This window comes from Cupressus sempervirens, chromosome 1, assembly GCF_028749045.1.
Source record: "Cupressus sempervirens isolate cs-2001-9-10 chromosome 1, ASM2874904v1, whole genome shotgun sequence".
Classification (NCBI taxonomy): Eukaryota; Viridiplantae; Streptophyta; class Pinopsida; order Cupressales; family Cupressaceae; genus Cupressus; species Cupressus sempervirens.
The window spans coordinates 543,994,621-544,021,237 of NC_143118.1; the positions used below are offsets into that span (position 1 = coordinate 543,994,621).

Consider the following 26,617-nt stretch of genomic DNA (forward strand, 5'->3'; position numbering starts at 1 on the left):
ATTGATCACAATGAAACCTAAAGTATTCTGCAGATACCTAAGTTTTAAAATATGAAGAAAACATTTTAAACTCGGATACTTCTAATATTTGTTGTTTGTATCTTTGTATTCCACTGCCCTGAAAGCCAATTTAATCGTAAAATATGTGAGAGATCCTTACCCTTATGAGAAAATTAATTATCATTTCTTCCATTGCAGCATTTGGCTTGTACTCTTCATCAGGTTGAGCAGCTGCACCAGGTGTACCAATATTTTGTATGGAAGTCCCACTCGGAGACATCACACCCAATGAGGGTAGACCACTTTCAGTTTTAACCCGTTTAGTCATGTCATCTGAAAATCCTGAAGCGTCTGATGATCGTTTCACATTTGTTGCTGCTATAGACAAATCACCATCTGCAGCTGAAGCTGAAGTTGATATATCCATCGGTTGTACACTTCCATCTGTATCAGAAACCATCTTTGCTTCAGCTTGACGTTGTTTTTCCCACCCTACAACAAGCCCAGCAAGCTCTATAGCAAGACGCCTGTTTTCTGGGGGAGTGTTCTGGGGGAGTCCAAGACGACTCAGTGAATTTACCATTTGTGGCACAAACTGAGCTCGACAGCTGTAAAATAGATCTGAATGCCGAACAATGAGCTGGAAAATATGAATCAAGTTAGGGACTGAATGCCCCTCTTCAACTAGGATTTTTCTTGTATAACGAATCCATATAGGTATCTTAGAGTCCCCTGCTGGCAACCTTCGCGGAAGTGCTGGCATGAGAATATCAAGAGCTTGCTTCACTAGCACCTTATTTTCAGGCTGGCAAGTTCTTAAGAGCGCAACAAATACCTGCCACACTTGGAAATTTAGTTACAACAATCATTCTATTTCAATGCCAAATGATTACACTTTAGTCTTGTTTAATTTCTACTTTTCAAAATGAACATGGTTCAGCAGTGAAAATGAAGCAATAAATATCGCCCAAATTAATAAAAGCAATATGAATGTGGATAATACAATCTAGGAAAATTCAATCAATGGAACTCTGAATATAAGATTTCAAGGTTAATTGCTTCCTTAACAAGCACAATTCAGATCTTACATCCACACAAGAGGATATGCTAGTTATTATATGTTTGACTCTCAAATCTGCTAATTGTTTCAACGTTCAACCCTTTGACTTAAATTTTCTATGCTCTATCAAATTAATGTCAAAATCTTAAGCCTTTCAACCCATCAGAATTATGACCTTTTGCATGCTTGATACATTTTTTCATGTTAAATCTTCCCCTGCAAGGGTGACAACAATTTAATTCTGACACAAAAATCATTCCAACCCCATAATGTATAATACTATATTATGGCTAAAGAAAATAAGAGTATATGAGCATTTCAACAGCTCATGGTCAACATAATACTGAAGATACAAGTAATAAGATTAAAATCACTTCAAAGCAAGCTTTTATGGCCCCATTCCCAGTCTAGTATGCATCAAAGAATATTCGTAGACAGGTATTTTTGACAGGTGTATTTATGGCCCCTATATTGCATTGCCAAAGAGGGTTTTAGCCACCAAATTCATATGAAAATATAAGCAACTCCATTGCTTTTAATTTTACAATAAGTACTTTCTAGATATCACAGAATTAGAAATGTTAAAATTTGGCCCTTTTTTCTAACTCACAACCATTAACTTATAATATACATACTCAAGTTTCACATCTGCAATACTTCATATTTATACAATGACCACAGGCAATTGAATGTGCTGCAATTGACAAGAAAAAAAAGGAAAAGGAAATGGAAGCTAGCAAAGTCACGTACGTAGTAAGAAATGAAAACAATTCTATAGCAAGTCTATTAAAGAGTCATACATCAGTTGTGCTATATTGCAGTAAATTTTAGCACATGGAAGATAACAAGTAATGAGAATAATTAAACAAAGCTTAATCTTTTCAGAAAGAGGAGAAATTCAGAACCTTTGAATTTCTAGCTAAACTTCATGAAGATATGTTGCCTGTAACTGGCTCTTTAAATCTTCAGAAGGGGATTAACTACTAGATTCTCTTTATATCGTCAAAATATGCGTGTGGCGTATATCTCCACACCACAGTAATTCCATGACTTGCGGATTTTGTTTTGAAAGTGGCCACATCAACCAGTTTGTGGTTCCATTTAGAAGCCCTGACCCTCTTTTAATGTTTCTTATAAAACCAAAATATCTAACCTACCATTGCAAAATGCAACTAGAATAGACTTGCAGTTTCTGTCCAGGAATGCATAAATGTAAAGCTATTGTGACAGCACTATCTAGACTAACAAAACATGGTTCACATACTACAAGAATTGCATTCAAATGTATGCTCTACCTGAAGTATAATTTTCTCAGGGGCCTGATAAGCTTCAAGGAAATGACAAACATTGACAAATGCCCACTGTCTGCTGGCACTATCTTCTCTCTTGAGATGATTCCACCCAAACTTGATAAGTTCTTTGCGATGGTGCACAAGATCATTTGGAAGATGCTTCAGCAATAAGGTTGCAAGCTGCAAAAGCTCTATCCTCAAAGGTTCATCATACTCTGCACTTACCTAAAAATATGGATGAACAATTCAAGATACCATCAACAAAGACACAAAAAGGAGAAACAAATTCTACAAATAAAATTTATTAAACAAGCAACACTATCAAAGCTTCTGTCTTACAGGCGAATCTCAGAAACAGTAAGAAAATAAACTACCAGTATAAATGTTATTATAAAATCAAAACAGCGTATCACTTGAAATAAGTGATTTCAAAACCATACCTCTTCAGGTGGATCAAGCAGTTTTTCAACAATTGTCTTAATAATGGAAGAGTCAACCACATCCCAACTCTGACCATTTTGAAAAGCATGGGCGAGCATTGGCAGAATCAACATTTGCATAGCAACCACCAAATGATCCTGTGTTAGTTCCTTTGACTGAAACAGACGTAGAAAATGCACCAGAAGTGCCTTCTTCATTTGTGGAGTGTATCCCTCTGCAACCTGCTTGAATGAGTGGCTATTAACATTCTTGGCAGCAGAAAATAGCACACATATATGTTTCTAAACTTTACCTACTATAAATAGAGATCAGTACAAAAACATTTATCATAAATTAAACAAACCCAAGCAGGAATAATGCGCAAACCTCAATCATGTAAAATTCCTTTAAGAATGTGTAGTCGATGCGAGTTCTGACCAAGAAAATTGACAGCATATCAAATAGAACCCCTACTTCAGTTTTATCATGTCTTAGATAATTCAGAAAACACTTGACAAGCCTCTTGCTCTCTTTGACCTGCCATAATTAATCATACATTAGAATAATATTGATATTAAATTCCAAATGTCACCATAGAGACCAAAATGTTACCTTACTAACAAAAACAATCTCTTCAAGTGCCAACTACTTGAAAATCATACACTAAAAATTAATTTAAAGAAAAGGATAGCATAGAAGAAACAAATCATACTTGGTCCAAGCTGAGACCTCGCTCATTGCGTATGCGAACTTCTCTAAAAGTTGACTTCCACACAATAACTAGAGCATCAAAAACAGCACGATTATTACAAAGCCAATCAGGCATCAACTTAACCAAAACTGATACCAATGATAGTCCATGGAAGTGAGCGTCTGTCATCTCGCCCATGCTAGCACCTCCAGTGGATTGCACACCACCTGAAATCTCGTTTACAGAGGACACTAAAGCATCACTACTATTTGCTGCACATGATAATCCACCTGAAGCAGCAGACTCGTCTGGCTTGTCTATAACCTGAGGAAATGCACTGGCAATTATCTTTTTCGGTGACTTTGCAAGCTCCTCTCTTAAGGGTTGTCCCATTTCTGACCTGATGATATTCATAAATCTAATTTCCAACAAATAGAAACAACACATTTTTCAGCTTCTGGTTGCATCATCTTAAAAAGGGCACCAAATTACTTACTACACATTTTATAAAAACCAACCTTCTAAAATACTTTGGCTGATTCAATCGAGCAAGAAAATAATCCACAGCATCTGTTGCATAGCGATTTAAAAACTTGGTCAGTGGAAGACGGTAAGGACTATTTAGCTCACTGTACACTTGACCTTGGGGAAGAGCTGCTTCCAACTCCATGGTAATTTGCACTAGTTCATCCAAAAACCTAGATGCCGCACATGGCAGAAGATGGAAAAGCTCTATGATTGCTGCAAAACAGGAAAAGAAACATGATTTAACTCTAGATGATTCAGATCAATAGGTAAAGCCTCCAGGATCTGGATTTTGTGAAAAACAACATACCTGCAGCAATTTTTGGTTCCTCGCCAGCTTTCCAAGCTTTCTGGGTTTGTGCGAGTTTTTCAGGTTCTTGCCACTTCTTCAGGTGGTCTAAAAGCTTACAACCCAAAGTCACATTGAACCAATTTGACAGAAGTTCAAGTAATCGAGCTAAACCTTGCAAAAGGGGCATTGTAAGGCTTTTAGTATGAGCCAAATTTACCAATATTGGCCTAAGGCTGTTTTGTAAGAGATCTTTGGGCATTTTTTGTTGCTGTATAACCTACACATAAAAAGAAATCAATTCAAACTCTCTACTCCAGTAAACTCTTAGTTTATTAAAATTCCAGAAGGTCCACAATTTCCTATGGAACATTGTAAACTTTTTAATTTCATTACAGGTCTTTGCACACTGCCACCCGCAAAAAAGTGTGTACATAATTATTCAAATATATTTAACCTGACGAAGTCCCTCCTTTGCGACAGCAACAATTTCAGGAGTCCGACAAGTGAGTGACTTGAAGAACATTGAAATTATCCGGGATCGTAAATCTGTGTGATTTGGAGTTTTAAAGTCAGCCCATGCCATGGCAGTACATAGAAGCTCAATACATGCTGTTCGAAGCTTTGTCAATGTCACCGCCAACTTTGGGTTCATGAATTTCCCAATTAAGACAGTCTCATCTGCCTCAGCTATTTGCAATGCTTCTTGCAAGATGTTTACAAGCTCTTGAGTCATCTTTAGGAGTGGAGGCCGTAAGGCAAGGCAAAAGTTCAATGCCATTACAGTTCCTACCTGCCTCAATAAAATATTCATTGCCTATAAAATGCAGTATATTTAAAATGTATTAACTAACAAGAATAAATTCAAGACAGTTTTAAGATATCTTAATATAGACATATTTCCACTAAAGCCCTTTTTAGAAATAAATGTACATCAGCTTCCACAAGATCATCTGAAATTTTGTCAAGAATTCTATCTCTGACGCAAAACAACTTACAAAACATTTCAGTATAGCATATAACTGATTTACCTGTTGTTCAATGTGCTTGCTACGAAGAGGACGCATAATAAGAGGTTGCAGTAGTGGTTGATATAGGGGCTCAAGTAACTCTGAAACCTCACTACCTGTTCTGCTGGCGAGCAATGCTAAGCATGACTGCACATTCTTTCTCACAATAAGAGTTGCATTTGGATTGAATAGCTCTGCTGCGAGAAAATCTACAACTCCTTGGAAACTCTGCCTGCGGGGCTCACTGTTAGCCTCATCAACATTATTCACAACTCTTAGAACCTGTGTAAGTACTTGACTTGTCTCTTCTTGTTCCTTATGTGCATGCTGAGGAAGCCTCTTTAACACATATACTAGACAACGTACTGCACGGACTTGAAAAAGACACAAAGTCTCAACAGTAGCTTTACCAACCAAAGCTCCAAGACCCATTACCCCACCCATCTGAGCTTGCCATGTACTTCCATAGCAACAATGTAAAAGTCGAGGAAGTAGCTGCTCAAACACAGGGATCCGAACACCTGGAGGTGGTGAGTAGACAGGGTTCATAGATGGGCTTGAGACCATCATTGGAGTACCAGGCGTGCCCACGCGACTTGGAGTCAGTACTCCAGTATGTTTCGTGCGAGCAAGAAATAGAAGTGTTTCGGCAAAAATATTGAGCCCATTCAAAGCTGCTTTTGCATGTGCTCTGTTTTCATCCGCAAGAACATCAACTAATGCATCTAAGAATATCAAAGGATCTAACTCTTTCAAACTAGCATGGGAAGAACTCCTTGGCTTGGAACTAGATCCACCAGTTGTTGTTGCACCCACAAGTTGACCAGTCACTACTGATGGAGAAGGTGGTGATGATTCCACATGAAATATCATAGCAAAATGACGGCATATATTGGGAACGAAATCATCCTTTGGATCTTGAAGTTCAGGCTCTGCACTAGCTGCCATAACAGTCATCAAAAGAACCTTGAATACAGATCTCTCTGCCATCAGCTGTGTCTTAGTTTTCACCCCTAAGTCACCCTGCAAACCAAAGCAATTTATTGTGTCAATTTTATTGCTCACACTTGGATGCTTTTTAGTGTCTTTGATAATCAGTAAAGATTCATTCCAACCAATCAATCTATAATCCACCAAAACATGGTGTCTTGTATTATACAAATCCATTTACTGGACATACTGCCAATTTTGTTTACTGAAACTTAATTACTAAAATAAAAAATATTCCATCTGTAAAACAACAGAAAATTCAAATAAGTGCATAAAAAGATTCTGCCAATGCCCATGCCCGATGGATAATGATTCAATAAGAAAGAATCAAACTAGCATGCATGGTATGAATGTTAATGTAATCTAGCTACATTTGCCTTATTGCAGACATGAAAGGGTGGAATTAACATTCTGGAAAGGAAATTATTCAATCATATAAGCCAGGGTCTTAGTTATAAATATAAAATGTTAACAGAATCCATCAAAAAAAATATTGGGCATTGAATAACCTTCATATTTGATGTCTCGGTCCTGCGCCTTGAGGGATCAATTGGTGAAATCAGCATTGCACTCAAAAGTCCTGGAGTTACGCCTTCCCCAGCTATATTTCCCTTGAGATTTAAAACAGATGCCAAGCAGACGCGCAGAAGCTTTAGAGCATGCCTTCTGTAAAAAGCATCCACACTTGATTTATTTTGCATAACAACTGCTATGGCAAGGTAGATGCATCTATCCAAAGGCACCAGAAATGATGGGGACGGCTCAAATGTCAAAATAAGTCTTAAACCATGTTCAGGGTTTTCTTTGCACTCAAGAGCTAAAGGCTCTTTTAAAAACCTTCTGTTTCTACCACCCAGTTTACCAAGAAGTTGCAATGCTTTTGCTCCCCAGAGATAAGGCTTTGGTTGTAGATGAGACCACAGAGTCAAGATAACTTCTGACATAACATTTGCCATGCTAGGCTCCAAAAACTCTGGGTTAAGGCTATCAATCCAAAATTCAAGTGTCCTTAAACCTAATCCTATAAGTTCATCACTTCCTTTCAATGCTAGGACTAATGGCTTCATAAGACGTGGGAGATGTGGAAGTAATGAGCTTAAACGAGCAGGCAATGTTAGACAAAGCTCAAGAACAAGGTCTATCATATCAACTCCGGTCGGACCTTCCACCATAGCCAACAACATGTTAAGGCAAGGTTGCAGAGTGGGAATAAACTCTCTAAACAACATTTCAAATTTCCCTCCTGAAAGAGCACGAAACATCGAACGAAGAAGTTGCATGTATCCATGAGGTTTGTCTATCTCAGTAGCATTCTTCATGCATACTTCCATGATAGTTGAGACGTGTGGCTGTAATACACGCTCACAATCTGTCGGAGATTTAGCAACAGCAACAAACAAAAGTCGGAACAACTGTAGCACAAGCTTTGATGCAGGTGCATCTGGCTGCTTTAGAACATCAAGTTTGGTACTAACTAGAAAATTCACAAGCACATCTGCAAAATACCGTACAACCTTGGGTGTCTGAAGAAGCGTATTAAATATAAGCAATAACTGATTGTTGTTAAGCATGCAGTCGAAAAGATGTTGCATGCACATAGCAAACATGTCCATTAGGTTTCTAGGTTCCATTGATGTAAAAACTTGGGAAAAGTACTGTAGCATTTCTCTCTCTTCATCCTTTTCCTTGAATATTGAGAGGCAAAGCACCCCACTTTTTAGTACCCCTGAGGCAAGCCGTACCTGTTCATACAAGAATGCAAATATCTTAGGATGAAATTTCTTTTCACAGTAACAATTTTATTGAAGACGTGAAATGTGACATAATACATATACAGACCTCATCTTCTCGCATGCCCTTCATCCCAATAGGATTCCCAGCGGTTGGCGACGGAGATATCTGTGTAATACTCCAAACTAATGTCTTCATTCCTACAAACAAGAAACAATTATGGGGTTAGAATACCCAACATGCACATGGACTAGCAGTTTCCTCTGCATCTACCCACAATTAAGCAATACTAATTACTACAAAAAGAAGCATAACCACATGAATTTATTTTGTAAACAAGTTAGACAACTTCAATGTCACGCAAAACATCAAGCACTTCAAAAAAAAACAGTTGCCCCATGAAATCATATCCAAAAAGCATAACAAGGGCAATACCCATGACCAAAGTCTTGATTAATTGCTTGCAATCGCTTAACTCCTTTGAATGCTCTAAAGGTGTCTGTAGATTTAATGCTGCCTGCAATAAAAAGAAATTCAATTTATCAAGCCACCAGGCTAGAAGAATAAATTTTTCATAACAAAATAACAGCAAAAATACTAACATGTTAATTCCCTCCAAAGTTGAAGTCCACTCAAAGATATCAATTGTTAGGGAGACCATTGATTCCACACAAATATATTAATTGTTGGAAAACTATTAGGTTAAATTCACTCTGTAACCAGGAAGCTATATCATCTGAACTTGTAGACACTTGATCTAGCATTCTTAATACAGAAAGTGAATTGAGAAGCTTTTCAAATATCATGCCCCCACCAATAGGCAAACAGATCACAGCATTTCTAAAACATGATCACATATTATTTCCCATAACTAGGCGAATTATAGTTAGCACTCATCTTGAATGCAATTAATCCAATAATAAAGTGGTGCTAGCTTTTTTGAGTCAAGCTATATGTTCCAAGAGTAGTGGTTCACAGGAACCCATCTCTCATGAGAATGAGTGGAACACTTGGCTCTTATTGCTTCTAGGTACAATGATCAAACATGTACTAATAGTTGATCATTTTTTAGTTTGCTTAGTTGCTGATTGGTCCATTTGTGCAAAAAGTACTATTTTTTGGGTGAGCGGTTGTTGAGAGGTCTTATTGGCCGGTTTCGGACGAAAGTTTTAAAATGGCACTTTAGACCACCTTGCACTCTACGAGTTCTACAGAGAGCTCCGTAAATGCAAGAGAATCGAAAGGTTGCTTCAAGCTCTTCACTCACCTATAGAGGTTCACCAAAAAAAGGAGCAAATTTTGACATACGGATTAGGAACTGTAAGTGCGCGAAGTTAGCCTAGGCGGCTACTAGGTCGTTTCCCCTATACAACTTGTGAAAGAATCTAGATAGCAAATGGGCAAGGCAATAAAGTTGTTTGGCTAAAATCTTTTCCAGACATCTTGCAAGCTGTAGTGATTAATTTGTATTAAAAATGACCAAGCCTCCATAAATACATGAGGGAGTTTACAGAAGGCTTTCAAAAGAGAATTCAAATTGCTTCGTGATGGTGAAGAAATAGTAGCAAAAATTTACAATATAGAACAAAGTAAGCATAAACTTATAATGATAGACTAGAAAAATTGCTCTTAAAATTGGAAACAAAACCAATTTATGGTCAAAAAAGTAGTGCTCCATTGAAGGTTTACCTCCATGAACGCAAATTGAAGATAGTACCACACCATTCTGTTTTTAAGCCTACAACCACACAATGGAGCCAGAAAGTGGAGTTAAAATGTCCTCGCATAGTAAAAGTAGAATAGAGAAGATGGAAGTTTGGATGACAACAGTGACCATGAATCAAGATTGATACAAGAACTCCGAAGGGGCATGCTCCGAATGACTAGAGAATTTAAGTCAAAGGTAGAGGCTACATAAAAGGGAAGTTTGGATTACAATAGTGACAATGAATCATATATGACACAAGAACTCTGTAGGGACATGTTTTGATTGATTACAAAATTGAAGCTGGGGAAAGAAGCTAATGAACTAAGGTCTATTAATTGTAAAATTGGCGAGTACATAAAAGGTAATCATCACAAGGAGTTCCCATACAATTTGAAGAGTACATAACTACTCTTCACGCAAGGAGAGTTGTCCACTCTATCAAAGCCACACAATGCACCTCCAGACATTTATAAAAATATTGGTAGGGGTGAAATCAAATACTGACTCCAATATACATTTTTTCATACAATGTTGACAATGCAGCAAACAAGAAACTTTCCAAGGGCCTGCCAAAACAAGACTAAGTGAAAAAAAATTGCAAATGATGTGGACTAGGTGACGCTGGAGACACCAATTGCTTGAAATAAAATGTGGACATGGACTAACAAGACAAAGTGTTTCCAACGATCACTAGTCCACAAATGAAGAAGAGCATATACTCAAACTCTCTTACAAAGAATGAATGAATAACTCCAAGAAGCCAAATTAGAAGTAGAGAAACTAATTACAAAGGAACAAAGGGCCTACAATGAAATGAAAGCTCTTTCTCATTGGCACAATTGAAAAACATAGTATGCAAGGTATACTAATAAAGGTGACAAAAAAATTATCAAATTTGGCACAACTGAGAGAGGTAATCACCAACACATTGGAGAAGAAGGTGCAAGTGGGGACATGAGAGAAAAAGTCATCATTCCAATGTTGTTAACGGAAGAAGCCAACTATTGTATAAATACAAATCATGCGAAAGAATCTATCGTATACAATTGTCAAAGGAGGATCAAGGATCCACCTAGTGTCCAAAGGTACATGGAAATGCCTTGAGAAGCCAACACTCTAGCCACCAACGTACCAACTAGTAGATGTAGAACAGCTTGGAATCAAGCCATTGTGGACATTAATGGCACAAAAGGTCATTATTGTAACCCGACAATACTAGTTGAATTTGCGACCATTCGCTAAGCAATTAAAAGTAGGTTTTCTCATAATAGAGGTAGACTATCATTTCATTCCCCTACAAGGTCTACGACATAAAGTGAAGATGCTTTTGAAAAAGGGAATCTGTAAGACAAAGACGACATATGCACTATCAGAACTGCCTCTAGTAGGAATCCCTATTGTCTTCCTAATATTGCGAAGTTTAACCACTTTACAAGGTTCTAGAAATTGTAACCCCCCCTTTTTGAAGGATGACCATCTTTATATTATTTTTCCCTACATTGGAATATGCAGAGAAAAATGTCCAAAGTGAGTTTCCATATCATTAATTGAATCGATCAACTCTTTTAGATAAAGAATTCCAAAAAAATGTGCAAACTTCAATCTTTGGTCTCTTTCTAATCTTGGAAACGGCCCTCAAAAACCTGGCATTGTCAAGATTCCTAGCCACTCCTTGCTCTTTTTCAAATAGTCCTTCATATTCATCCTCACTTTCATCTCTTGCCCTAATATCAACTCCTATGTGCAGCTCTTTTTGGAGTGTTTGCACTCATCTCTCGAGGGTCCAAACACCCTTTTTTGTCGCACCCCAACTCTTTCACCCCAATTCCTTCATGGAGGCGACCAAACTAGTGTAAACTACCTCGCAATCGGCAATTTGTCTACAAACTGAGGAATTGTTGCTCTAATAGCACTTAATAAAGGGTACTCTCATTTCTAACCCAAACACACACAACACTATAGGGAAATAAATTGAAAATTGCAATAACAAAAACGCTTTCTATTATCTTCACTGAAATGACATTACAACATTCAAAATTAACATGCAACAACCACAAGGGCATTTTCTTTGCAATACTCTGCAAGTCGAGTGTGCACCATCAAAAATGCCAATTGAAACCTCTATTTGTCTTCTTAATATTGGTAAGTCTAATCACCTTAGAAGGGTTTTTTTGGAGGCCGACCACCTCTATATTATTTTTCTCAACATTGAAATATGTCGAGAATATGCCCAAAATAGCTTCCGGCACACTCATTAGAGTATTTCAAGGGAATTTATTTTTTCTCCTTAAGTAGCGCAACTTCCAGAGGCCACGTATCTTTTGAATCTGACCATCTTAATCTAGAATATTGGTTGGTTATTTGTTGTGTTTCTCTTGGCAACCATCAAGTCCTTTGCATGGACTGAGTATTGTCTAGGAAAGTAGTATGATCTAGTAGGAACAACTTCAATCCCCAGCTGATAATCTGTGCTATTCTTCTATGATAATTTCATGTGTAAATAAAAATATATTTTACTCCTATAACTAGTATGTATTGTCATCTGTATTATTAAATTGTGTTTTATATAACAAGAGAATGAATGAATTATTTTAATAATGCCCACAAGGCCAAAGCAGCCTACGGGACCATCTATACTAAGCTAACCCAATTTGAGTCAAAGTTGTTTGCACCATCTCCTTAATTCAGTACACAATTAAGACAAACACCTTGCACACTCTCTCATTTCTCGTTGCCTTCAGCACTATCCACAATTAACAACAGTTTGTAACCTAAGTAAGCTACCATGATTAAAGGATTCGGATAGATGATATAAATGTAACGTATATCTATCTATAAATGGTTCACAATTTATTTCCAGCTAAACACCATTACATGCCCATGATCATGTGCAAATACAGTGTAATAGTGAATTTCAACTTACATCAGACACAACCACCAACCTAAGCAAAAGTTCATATTTCATAGGTGCTTCTATAATAGCAGAATCTACAATAAGAATACAGTATTTCTTTGTAGGTGCTATATGGATCCCATACAGAAGAAATATGGTGCAAATCCATATAGAATTGCATTTTTAAAAACACAACAATTTTGTCCAAGCCAGGTTCTTAGGGGATATTACACTGCAAAAATGAGCCATACCTAAATAATTATTGCAGAAAAAATTCTAAAAATATGAATCGAAGCTTCGGTCAGAATTTTACGAGTGAATGAATGAATGATTTTAAGAATGCCCACAAGGCCAAAGCAACCTATGGGACCATCTATATTATATACTAAGCTAGCCCAATTTGTGTCAAAGGTGTTTGCGCCATCTCCTTAATTCAGTACACAATTAAGACAAACACTATGCACACTCTCTCATTTTTTGTTGCCTTCAGCACTATCCATCGTTAACAACAGTTTATAAACTAAGTAAGCTGACATGATTGCAGGATTCGGATAGATTATATTAATGTACCGTATATCTATCTAGAAATGGTTCACAATTTATCCTCCAGCTAAACACCATTACATGCCCATGATCGTCCGCAAATAAAGTGTATTAGTGAATTTCAACTTACATCAGACACAATCACCAACCTAAGCAAAAGTTCATATTCCATAGGTGCTTCTATAATAGCAGAATTTACAATATGAATACAGTATTTCTTTGTAGGTCCTATACGCATCCCATACCGAAGAAATATGTGCAAATACATATAGAATTGCATTTTGAAAAACACAACAAAATTGTCCAAGCCAGGTTCTTAGTGGATGTTACACTGCAAAAATGAGCCATACCTAAATAATTATTGCAGAAAAAATTCTGAAAATATGAAATGAATCTTTTTGGTCAGAATTTTAAAAAATGAGCCATAGCTAAAATACCATATGTCAACTCTTTCAAAAAAAAAAACAGCCCCATCATTTCTCCCCCACAGACCGCTCAATTTCCTGGTTGACTTCCTCAAAAAAAAACCTAAGGAATAAGTGGCTGGAGTATTGTTCAGTTAATTGAAAACAACGCAATTCCCTATTTAAATGCAACATGTTATAAAAAACTGAAGCTGCCTCACAGAGAAAGATGTTATAAGGCAATTATGACCCTATTCTGATACCATTTGATTAGTAAAACAAGGAGGACATCCCTCAGACACTATTATTCAACAACAAATGCCACTCAAATAGAGATTGATATAGCTTTCAAACACTATTTCTATTGCTAACACTGGTTAATGTACAATGTTTCTTGTCTACTGGACATGGAACATAGAAAATAAGAGTATTTCAGAGAAAATAAAATGCAATGAGACTCAAACACCACTAAAAACATGACCTTATAGCTGCAGAAACCCTAAAACATGGAGAAAGTCCGAGAAACATTCCAGTGAGAGTGAGCAAAGCTCCTTATGCCACTATGTCAAAACAGTAAAACCTTCACATTCACTACCTCCAAAAAACCAGAGTTTGTGTTTCTGCTGGTCGCTGACATTTTTGCCACCCACGAAAATCAATATTTTTGCTACAAGTGTTTGGCTCCATCTAGAAACCTGCATTTCAATTCCACAACACCTATGAAATGACCCAGAACATCCAACAGATGCCTCTGACCAAAATACAGTGCTTCCTACAAAACTGATAACTGGTGACTGTGATCAAGACCCCAATAGTCCAACAACTTGGCCCAGGTTTTCAGATCACAGATAATCGCAAAGACTTAAAAGATGGAACACTGCAACTTGAAATGAAAACACCTGTGAAGTTATGATGTCAAATGTCAATGATAAGTACATTACCAGCACCAGTGAAATCTTAGCTTGGGTTGGAATAGGTTTTCTCGATCAGTTTTTGTTCAGAATTTTGGGCATCCTGTGGCTAGATATTGAAGATAAGACTTACTAAGGTGATAGAAAATATTCTATACAATACATATAAATTAAATAGAGCTGTATGTCCGATTTTGGAATTGGTCCTTGGTCATTTAATTAATTTTTCTCTTTTCTACTCGAGTTGGGGGCAACTCCAGAATCCCCCGTGTCCATCAAATGTTTTGGCTGTGTATGGGAAGTCATTGTTTATTTTTCTCATGCTGAATGTGTAACTGCTTAGCTTTGTTCATATGCCAAAGTATATCCATCGAAACAGAGAAGAAAAAAGACTACAAAATTACAGAAACATTCATATGAAGGTATATAGAATAACTGCATGGATTATATTGGATCATTGCACTTACTCTTTTCTTAAGCTTTATATATCTGTTATTCATTTGTCATAGTTACCAAGAGAAATTTAAATATTTCAATTAAAGCTCATTATCATAGTGATGTGCATTAACATTCAAATCCAAACTGACAGAAATGAAAATATGCTCTAAAAGGGAATAAAAAAATGCTCAAATTTAAACATGGACTGCAGTTGATAATTGCACTGCTTCTCTTGCTAAGTAAAATATTAGCTTTAATCATTGCCTCAGTCACCAAATAAAATTTATCATTTTTTTTCTCTCTCTGTACTGATGATGGATTGCACAGGCTAAAGCAAACTATTGATAAGAAATCTACAAAACAGTTCGTTTGATTGCTATTCTTATCCAAATTGTTGCAATGGTTCAACTAGATCATTCTGAATGGAATTGTCTATATAAAGTTGACAACAACAATTTTTATTACTTCAGAATATGAACAGAATCTTGTTTATTATTAATCTACATTTACTTCAAAGCCATATAATGAAAAGGTTCCAAAAAGATGTTCACCTGAACAGGCAACTCTAATTTGGATCTAAGACTGCAGTGCTCTTTCCCATCCTCACAATCTTCAATAAGCTGGAAATATAATGTACAAGATCCCAAACAGTTCCAACAATCTTCAATTTCAATACAAATCGGAACATATAAAACAATATCTCCAACAAAATAGAATTAACATTATCAAATTCCAACATAACAATGGCCATAGATAAGAGTTATAAAAGATTTTAACAGTTGAAGTGGATCGTACTGGAACATATCTTATAAAAGATTACATCAATATATAAAAGATCATACAATTGACATTATCGAACTCCAAAAAATATGATCAAATGAGATTTTATATTTAAGAGTCACAGATATTCTTAAAAATATGTAAGATCTTATATTTTAGAACTACAAGACAGAACAAGCCTCAAGAAGAAAACAGTTAGCTAATTGTATTAAGTGTCACTGCATACCTATACAACCAAGTTTTGCAACTAAATATACAATAAATGAGATTTATGATGTCAAAACATTGAGATTTGAAAAAATAAAATAACCTCAATATGGTAGAAAAACAAAAAAACCTAGAATCAGAATAGTGTATATTAAAATGAGTGATTTCAAGCCATTGGTCAACAGAGGCATTATAAACATCAAAAAATTATAAGTCATAGTGTCACACTAACAGAAAATGCAAAAAACACAAACCAACAAATTACTAATTGCATTCACACGAAACCTTCACGGGGTGGAAATTAGACAAACCAAATATTGTTCCAAATATCCATGTCTAAGATGCAAAACCTATATATAATGTATTGAAAGCATATTGGTATACATGAAGAAGTTGAACTCTCAGTTCTAGATGCATGATCTTGTAAAAACCAGTGTGGTTCTGAAGAAGGATTTCACATATGATGCAGGAGCGCGAGGTTCACGGGCATTTGTGCTCTTTTATCTTTTTGTGTCACCTAGCCTTCGCAAAGAGTGGTTCAAGAATTCTGCACATTTCTTTTATGTTTCAAACTTCTGTAAATGTGTTACAAAACACAATTATGATGTTATAGTCACAAACCAAGTTGTTGCAAGACAAGCTTTGGTACCTGGACCACTACAGAAAATATTGCAGTAATTGTGTCTTCTGTAACAGGGACTGAGTGGTATGCCCCAGGGAGGTAGCATGGGTGACTTGAGAATTGACTTGGCTTAATTTTCTAGTGTCTAAAGATTGCATCAATAATTACAAAATCTTATTGCTGAGTTGCATCTTGAGCTAATTGGAAGTCATTGTCGACATTAAGTTATAAAAAATGGTCACTACTTTTGGAGAGTCATAATCTCATATATATTCCCTTTGATTGGCTTCCTTCGGTTCCTGCTCTCTTTTATTCTTGTCTTGTTTTTTCAGCGTACACCATTTAGTGCTCACACTGTTGGCAGTTGTCATTTTGTACACTTTTTAATCCTTTAGACGCTTGTGGTCTCTTGTTGGACATTAATAAATTTATTTTATCTTCTCTTATCTTATATCTTCTATGTTCTGAATTGGGGACATTACACACTCCCACTAGGAGGGGTTGCAACGAGTAGGCAAAAGGCATAATGTACAACCACCAACTTCTCTAATCCTCTAGAGGTAAGGTTGTTACTCTTGACGAACTAAATGAAATTATATGTGGACCAATTCCTCTATGTAACAAAGTAACTAACAGCCTCTAAGAGGACGCAGCAGCAGAGGATCATCCACTCTTTTTGTTACATCACAAATTTTGCGCTAAATTTTAAGATTGAACATAACCGTTGATTTAATGAAACAATATCATGTGAAATTGAGTTAGTTAATTATAACCATTGTTTATTTCTTCATATCATGTGAAATTGACTTACTTAATTATAGCCGTTGTTTATTTCTTCATGGTCATGTGAAATTGAGTTAGTTAATTATAGCCATTGTATCGATTTATTTATCATATGAAAGTGAGTTTGTTAATTATAGCCGTTGTATCAATTTATTCATGATCATGTGAAAGTAAGTTAATCATAGCCGTTGTATATACGATGAACATGTAGAGCTAGTTATTCTGACATTGATGAAATCCCTAATGGTCAGTTGATGATTTTGAATTAACAATTTATAAATCTTGAATTGATGTCTTGGCGAGAATGTTGTTTTCAGTGACTACAAGAAGAAGACTGAAGAGAGAGGGGAAGCATTGCTAAACGGGGTCATCGGAAGGGGATGGTCAAGTAGTTCAGTCATCAGAATCGACAGGTTTGGCGTAAAACTATCTATGCAAGGTTACTAGGACTTGGCAACATATTTCATGGTGGAACCGCATCAGCTATAAAGTAGAACATTATAATAAATAATGTAAAATAAAAATAAATTCTTACTTTTAAAAGAATTATCAAATATTAATATTATTTAATTATTATTTTACATTCTCAAATATAACCATATGTAAATAATAATAAGATGACACCATTACATTATAAATAATAAATCCAATCATGCCACCCTATCATTACGTACACATAAGCATAGATGAGAAAATGTAATAATAATAAAATAATATTACCTTTTAAAAACTCCTCATTGTCTTTCTTTCTTTCTTTCCCTCCTTTCTTTCTTTTTCTTTTAAGTCGATTTGAATGGCTTTCGATTTGAATCTTGTAACTAAAGGTAGCCGTAGAGTCAGGCTTATTTTATATTATGGTCTTCCTTAATCGTCTACCGGCATTCATTTTCTCCTTCGGCATTCCTTTTCCTTTAGCAATCAAACTCCTTGCTAGATATCATCGTAGTGATTGAACTCTATTCCAATATCATTTCCAATCAACTCTATTCTGATATCATTTTGTTCCAATTCAAATCAACTCCATCTTACTGCGGGTCTCAGAGCAGGATTGGCGGATTCTTTCAAGCGCAAGACTTCTCTCAGATTTTGGTGATAGAGTCACGTAAGACATCTGATGCAACACGTGTAACCTTTTTACACCATCTTCTTGATTAATTGGATGCAGAATTTATTCCTTAAGCCGTCAGTTCTGATCGTGGTCTCTCTTAGTATTAGCATGTGATAATATGACATTGAATTATACATAAAGTCTGTCGTTTTCTTTTTCTATATATCCAAATATGTGAGAACTTCTCTAAGTCAATTATGGCCCATGGCAAGGAAGTTATTATTCCAGTTAGAATCAAATGCATCCTTATAAATATACATATATATAACTAAGAGTGTGATATTGAAATCAGAACACAAAGGAATTCACCAGGCGTAGATGCCAGTGTCTGGTGAAGAAGGTGTAAAGTATCATTGTGATCTTAATCTGAAAGCACCAAGGAATCACCGGCTTGATGGCCTGAAAATGGTGAGGTGTAGAGAATTTGCAAAACAAGAATGACATCAGAATAAATAAATAACCTAATAAATAATGCATTAGCTCATGCATGTTCTACTCATGAAGAATGTTGTCAAGCCTAGTGGTGGAGATCAGGTGTGTTGACCCACATTTTGAAATCCTTGGCCAGGGTGGAATTAGGCAGATTTGTTGAACAAGTGATCTTGTTGATTGTCCAGACACTTCAATTATTTTGTCAAATAACTATTGGGACTTCAACCCACCTGAATACTCTGATGGCTGAACTATGAACATCCCAAGCCTGACCTTGGGTTAGGGAGGGTTGTTCTATTAAATTATAGAATAAGTGGTGATAAATAATGGTCCGCAATTGGGAGGTTAAGCCTATGTCAATGCTTCTCCTCTCACCAATGCTAGGGCCTAGACAACAAGTAAAAGAAGTTTCACAAATTATACTGTATGTTCTTTAAACCTCTGAATGTTTCATTATTTCATTTCAAGATGAAAGTCATTTACTTTACAAATTGCTAATACGTTAAAGAAGTTAAATGTTCACAATTATCTCAATTTGTATTTGACAGATATTTCTTATTTCTTTTCAAGAATATTTTTTATTTAATTTCAGTTGATAATATGGAAGTAGTTAAATGATTACATTACATAATATCTCAATTTGTAATTATAGATATTTCATTTCCAGAACATCTAATATTCACTTTCAGCTGAGTATGAAGTTAAATGTTAACATCTCATTTTGTGTTCTCGAAAATTCAGTAAAATATGTAATGTATATTGTAAATAGATTTTATTTCAGTTTAAATAGTTGTTGGAATTCTTAGTCATGTGAATAGAGTTAGGAAATCAATTTAGTTTAAGATTAAAACTTGTTAAGGAAAATCATATGTTACATATGGTATCAGAGCGCTGGGTTTGACACTAAACCTAGGGCATCCTACCTTCTGGAAACCTAATAGAAATCTGAATTGGCTATGGAATGTTAGTACGTAAAACTCCCCGTAAGAAAACTCGGCATCCCATCTTTTCCTATCTTATTAGAAACATAACTAAATATGACTACTCCTATTGTTCTGAGCCCCGAGACAATGAAACCATGAATCAGGCTATTTAGCGGATGAAGAAGGAAAGAGTCAGATGGACTCCTGCCAAGAAGGTGGCATATAGAAACAAACTGATACAGAACTGGAATGCTCAGCAAAGCAGCCGCCCCCTTTTCCATTTTCATAGGTCTTGGATGGTACAAGACATGTACCAGTCTGAACCAGAATGTAATGCTACAAAGCAGGAATAAAAATGCTATGTGAATGTAGACTTCCTCAATAGAGGAAAATTTTGTAAATAAGATTGCTTAGTTGAGCAATGAAAATGAATTTTGTAAATAAGATTGCTTAATTGAGCAATGAAAATGAATTTTGTAAATAAGATTGCTTAGTCGAGCAATAAAAATGAAATTTTGTAAATAGGATTGCTTAGTTGAGCAATGAAACTAAAATCATGTAAATAAGAATGCTTAGTTGAGTTATTATGTGTAAAATTCTCCTTTTCGCAAAAGAACACAATTGTAAATTTGCAGGTGAGAAACCTAAAACATAAAAAAATGAATAACAGCGGAAATGAAGAAAACCAGGATATAGTAGCAAGAACCCTCAATCCTCCAATGAACTATTACTCCAAATTTTGCAAGAAATACAATTAAAGCTAGAAACCATTGAAAGGAGGATGAGTGAAATGGCAGCTCAAATGGGGCAAAACCATGAGGAAGTGCAAACCACACCCGAAGCGGAGACAGAAGTCTCTGGACGTAACGAAACCTCCTCTCCCAAACAAGCAGAAAAGCAAAAAAAGAAAGAAATAGTGGCTGATTTATCAACAGACATAAAGAAAATAAAACCACCTATGTTCTCTGGTTCTGAGTCCGGAGAAGAAGCAGAAGCATGATTCACTGAAATGGAGCAATATTTCAAAATTAGAAACTTCTCTGTGTACACTCGAAAGTGTCACACTCTAAACCCTTCTATCCAAACGATTCCATGAGTTGGGAATGCTTAGATGCCGGCTTAGAGCTCCCTATCCACGGAGTGCAAGAGAGTATATTTTAAGTATAAGAAGGCTCTCAGATGAGCCTTAGAGATACTCTTCTTGCTAGTAAACCATGCAATGGGAGGTTCCAAAGACGAGATGCAAGAATGCAAATGTCCCAAGGAGTTCCTCAAGGATGCAAATGCAAATATGAAAACTACACTAGAATGAATATGCAAAGTGCAACTATTTTAAGCATGGATGAGAGTGTGACAATACCATTATTAAGCTATGTGAGATTAAGCTGCATGTAAAAATGAAAGCTAAGCTAAGATGCTATGGTATGAGAGAATGTAGTCAAGAGATAGAAGTTCTCCACAAAGCTCCAAAGAAACCTGTTAGAAAACCTGCAGCATAACAATGTTCAAAAGATGGATCATGGATGGGGAAAGCTCTCTCCCTTTTAAAGATGTATGGACGGTGGAGATCAAGATGAAGATGGTGGATGATCAACGGTGGAATTCGAAAATAGGAGTGATCCATGTGCACACACAAATCAACCAATAGAATATAAGTTGACTTGTCATATAAGACAAAAGTCACAAAGCCTTTTCTTTTAATTGCAAAATAGAAAAAGGACTTTATGTGTGCACTTTAAGTGGGTTATAAGAATGGGGTCTTTTATTTAATTAAAAGGGGACATGTTCTTTTAATCAAATAATGAACTTAGGATAGCATAGTCAAACTATAGGTTATAATCAAATAAATTGATTATTTGCAATTTGGCTTAGGTAAGTGATTAAATTAATTTAGCCAAAATGTTGAAAAGGGGGCTAATAGTCTAGATGACCATTTTTAGGTGATTACACTCTGAGACCTCAAAGACAGTATGGGGTATATATCATTTCACCGAGGAAGCTGCAACTTGGTGGGAAAACACCAAGGTCGAGCAAAACATTAGAACTACTGATATCACCTAGGCGAAATTTGTGGGCATATTTCGGAAACGATGGTGCCTCAAAGCTTTTATGACCAGAAACTCTTGGATTTTCAAAACTTGAAACAAGGAGATTTGTCAATGCATAAGTATTGGGAGAAGTTTACTCGGTTACTTAAATACGTACCACCTTATTAGCAAGACACCAATCTGAAGGTGAGAAAGTTTATCATGGGACTGACTGACAGGATAGGAGGAGTTGTTGATGTTCTTGCACCTTGGACTATGGAAGAGGCTTTAGAAAAAGATGTTCGATAAGAGCATAAGATTAGAAAGGATGACTCCATCCGAGACAACAAAAGAAAGGCTACCTGAAATTCAGAAGGCTCTGATTTTGGACAGCCAAAAAAACAATTTAAGGATTATAAGAATAACAAACCTGAAAATAATAAGCGGTGGAACAAGAGATATCAAAGGTAATTTTTATGTGAACAAAAAATAGAGAAATAATGAGAAGAAAGAACCACGAGGAGGATGTTTTATCTGTAGAGGAAATCATTATAAGAAGCAGTGCCCTAACTTCAACCAATCATAGCATCCACCTTTTCCGCAACAACAAGTCTTTCAGTAGAGGATTCATGCAGCCTTGGATAACAGACAGGCAGAGCAGCAAATAGGCCCTATTGAAACTCCGAGTAAAATTTACGGAAACCCTATGTCCATATTAATTGATACTGGAGCAACTAAATGCTTTATTTCACCTAGATTGTTAAGTAGATTCCCGAAAAGATTTGGTTTTATGGCAAAACCATATATGCAAACCGATCAAGGGCCAAGGTAGAGCAATGATTGTTTGAAGCTCAGGTTGATTTTCCGAATTTCTCTACAGAATTGAACTTATATGTAGCTCTGTTAGGGTCATATGACATTATCATTGGAGTTAATTGGCTCAATGAACATAAGGTTAAGATAGATTGTCTTGCCAAAACTGTAAATTGTGTGGATGATCAAGGCAGACCAACAAGTATTTCAGGGATCAAATATAAAATCAAACCAAAACAAATTTCTGCAATGCAACTTAAGAGATATGGGAGAAGAGGCTGTGAAATTTTCACAGTTAAGATTGACGATACAAGAGAGCTTAAAATAACCACATATGGGGATGACTACATTTATGAAGATGGAGAAATCAGGCAAAAACTAAAAGAATCTCTCAAAGAAAAATATCCCTATTTGAAGAATTATCAAAATGTGTTTCCTGAGGAACTTCTTGGATTACCTCCTTCTCGAGCATTTCATTTTACCATAGACTTGATACCGAGAGTGGAACCCATATCCAGGGTCCCAAATACAATGACCACCACAGAGTTAATGGAGTAAAAGATTCAATTGCAAGATATGTTGAATAAGAAGATGATCCGACCTAGTGTCTCACCATGGGGAGCCCCAATGTTACTTGTAAGAAAGAAGGATGGAACCATGAGACTATGTATAGATTACAGGATGCTTAATAAAGTCACCATCAAAAATTGGTACCCATTGCCAAGGATAGACGATCTCTTTGACCAAATGAAGGGAGCGACTGTATTTTCAAAAATTGATTTAAGATCAGGATACCATCAACTGTGAATTAAAAAAGAAGATATACATAAAACTGCCTTCAAAACTAGATATGGACATTATGAGTTTACAGTATTGTCGTTCGGATTAACTAATGCCCCCACAGCTTTCATGAATTTAATGAACAATATATTTCAAGATTGTTTGGACAAATTTGTATTGGCCTTTATAGATGACATTTTAATATACTCCAAGAATGAAGAGGAACATCAGAGACACTTAGAGATAGTTCTGCAAAGACTTAGAGAACACAAGTTATATGGGAAATTATCTAAGTGTGCTTTTTACCAAAAGGAAATTTAGTACCTAGGGCATATTATCTCAGCACAGGGTATAGCAATAGATCCATATAAGATAAAAGCAATTAAAGAGTGGCCCATACCTAGAAACGTATCTGAAGTCAGGAGTTTCAAGGGATTAGCTGGATTCTACAGAAAAATAGTCAGAAAATTTTCGAGGATAGCCTATCCAATCACTTCACTCCAGAGGAAGGGGAAGAAATTTGTTTGGACAGAAAAGTGTCAATCAACTTTTGAGTTTCTAAAAGAAAAATTGACCACTGCACCTATTTTGAGGGTACCTGATCCACAAAAACCGTTTGTAGTTATCACTGATGCATCAGGTGAAGGTTTAGGGGGTGTATTAATGCAAGAAGAACAAGTCATTGCTTATGGGTCTAGGAAACTGAAAAATTACGAACAAAATTGTGTACCCCATGATCTAGAACTAGCAGCAATAGTGCATGCCTTGCAAATGTGGAGGCATTATTTAATTGGAAAACCTTTTGAGCTTAGATCTAATCACCAAAATTTAAAATATATTTTCACCCAACAAAATCTTAATGCAAGACAAAGGAGATGGTTGGAATTTTTAGCAAATTATGAGTTGGACATAAGCTACATTAAAGGAAAGGAAAACAAGGTGGCTGATGCCCTAAGCCGGAGAAGACACATCTCGACAATGACTATGGTAAATTTCAGGTTAAGAGACCAAATTTTGCAACATTTGGAACATGATGAGTTTTATACAGAAATCAGCATGGCACTTATTAAAGATCCGCAAGATCCCAAGTATTCAGAGTTAAGCCTAGAAGAAGATGGATTATTAAAATATCGCCACAGAATCTATGTGCCAAATAACCCTGAACTCCAAAGATTGATTTTAGGTGAATATCACTCAACTCCATACTCAGGACATCCAAGAGTAACAAAAATGTTATCTAATATAAAACCTTTATATTTCTAGAAGGGAATGAAAAGGGAAAAAATCAAGTTTATAGCAAGTTGTTTAGAATGTCAGAGAGTGAAGGCAGAACATCGGTACCCAGCAGGTTTGTTGCATCCAAATGAGGTACCTGAGTGGAAGTGGCAAGTAATATCCATGGATTTCATACAAGGGCTACCTACGACTCGAAATCGGCACAACACTATCTTGGTTGTGGTTGACAGATTGACTAAGGTTGCTCATTTCATACTAGGGAATTTATCTGATGGAGCACTTGAAATTCCTCATAAGTTCATAAAAGAGATTTTCAGGTTACATGGAATTCTAGAGAAAATTATTTCAAATAGGGATGCTAGGATAACTTCCAAGTTTTGGCAAACATTATTTACAGCCTTGGGCACCAAATTGAATATAAGTTCAGCCTATCATCCTGAGACAGATGGTCAGACTGAGCGAGTAAATCAAGTATTAGAGGATCTCCTAAGGGTATATTGTATGGATTGACAGTATCAATGGGAAACATACTTACCCTTGGTCGAATTTGCATATAATAACTCTTATCAGTCTTCAATTAAAATGGCTCCTTTTGAGGCGTTGTATGGTCGTAAATACAGAACTCCAATAAGTTGGAATCGATTGGAAGACAGGGTCATTGTCGGGCCTAAAATGCTTCAGGAAATGGAAGAACAGGTACTTCAGATTCGTCAGAGATTGAAGGAAGCGAACGACAGATAGAAGACTTACGCTGATGCTAAAAGAACACCCGGAGAATTCTCAGTAGGGGACAAGGTCTTACTAAGGGTTAAACCTCAAAAAAGTACTATCAAGTTTGGCAAGAATGCTAAGTTAGCTCCAAGATATATAGGACCCTTTGAAGTTTTGGAGGTTGTTAACCCAGTAGCTTACAGGATTGCTTTACCACCAGCCCTTGCCGGGATGCATGACGTCTTCCATGTGTCTTACCTTAAAAAGTATATTAGTCACCATGAGCATATGATTGATTGGAAATTACTAGAGGTGCGAAAGCCAGGAGTGGTAGAGGTAAAACCGCTCAAAATACTCGACGTACGTAAGCGACGCTTACGAAATCAAGAAGTAACACAGTGCAAGGTCCAGTGGGACCAATATACGGAAGATAATGCCACCTGGAAAGATTATCATGATATTTTTCAAAGATATCCCTACCGTTTCTCTGAAGTTGAAAACGGAATACTTTATTTCTTTTATTTTAACTAATTAAGTACAATTTGTTATTATTTTCATTGAGGACAATGAAAAATCTAAGGGGGTGGGTATGTTACATCCCAAATTTTGCCCTAAATTTTAAGATTGAACATAGCCGTTGATTTAATGAAACAATATCATGTGAAATTGAGTTAGTTAATTATAGTTGTTGTTTATTTCTTCATATCATGTGAAATTGACTTAGTTAATTATAGTCATTGTTTATTTCTTCATGGTCATGTGAAATTGAGTTAGTTAAGTATAGTTGTTGTATCGATTTATTTATCATATGAAAGTGAGTTACTTAATTATAGCCATTGTATCAATTTATTCATGATCATGTGAAAGTAAGTTAGTTAATCATAGCCGTTGTATATACGATGAACATGTAGAGCTAGTTATTCTGACATTGATGAAATCCCTAATGGTCAATTGATGATTTTGAATTAGCAATTTATAAATCTTGAATTGATGTCTTGGCAAGAATGTTGTTTTGAGTGATTATAGGAAGAAGACTGAAGAGAGAGGGGAAGCATTGCTAAACGGGGTCATCGGAAGGGGATGGTCGAGTAGTTTAGTCATCAGAATCGACAGGTTTGACCTAAAACTATCTTCGCAAGGTTACTAGGACTTGGCAACATATTTCATGGTGGAACCGCATCAGCTATAAATTAGAACATTATAATAAATAATGTAAAATAAACATAAATTCTTACCTTTAAAAGAATTATCAAATATTAATATTATTTAATTATTATTTTACATTCTCAA

General features: G+C 36.0%; 1 protein-coding gene across 2 annotated transcripts in view; it reads right to left on the reverse strand.

Annotated features, from left to right (window-relative positions):
- LOC149578610 (uncharacterized) overlaps positions 1-26,617 on the reverse strand; it is a 153,090-nt gene that overhangs the window by 34,742 nt on the left and 91,731 nt on the right. For both annotated transcript variants that reach the window (XM_089830182.1, XM_089830179.1), the window contains 13 exons: positions 15,457-15,525; positions 8,444-8,525; positions 8,117-8,208; positions 6,787-8,019; positions 5,309-6,310; positions 4,735-5,070; positions 4,299-4,557; positions 3,982-4,204; positions 3,485-3,881; positions 3,160-3,309; positions 2,793-3,014; positions 2,356-2,577; positions 161-835 (listed from right to left, as the gene is read on the reverse strand). In XM_089830182.1, coding sequence (XP_089686308.1) covers positions 161-835; positions 2,356-2,577; positions 2,793-3,014; positions 3,160-3,309; positions 3,485-3,881; positions 3,982-4,204; positions 4,299-4,557; positions 4,735-5,070; positions 5,309-6,310; positions 6,787-8,019; positions 8,117-8,208; positions 8,444-8,525; positions 15,457-15,525 — 4,962 coding nt within the window. The remainder of the gene's footprint in view (positions 1-160; positions 836-2,355; positions 2,578-2,792; positions 3,015-3,159; positions 3,310-3,484; positions 3,882-3,981; positions 4,205-4,298; positions 4,558-4,734; positions 5,071-5,308; positions 6,311-6,786; positions 8,020-8,116; positions 8,209-8,443; positions 8,526-15,456; positions 15,526-26,617) is intronic.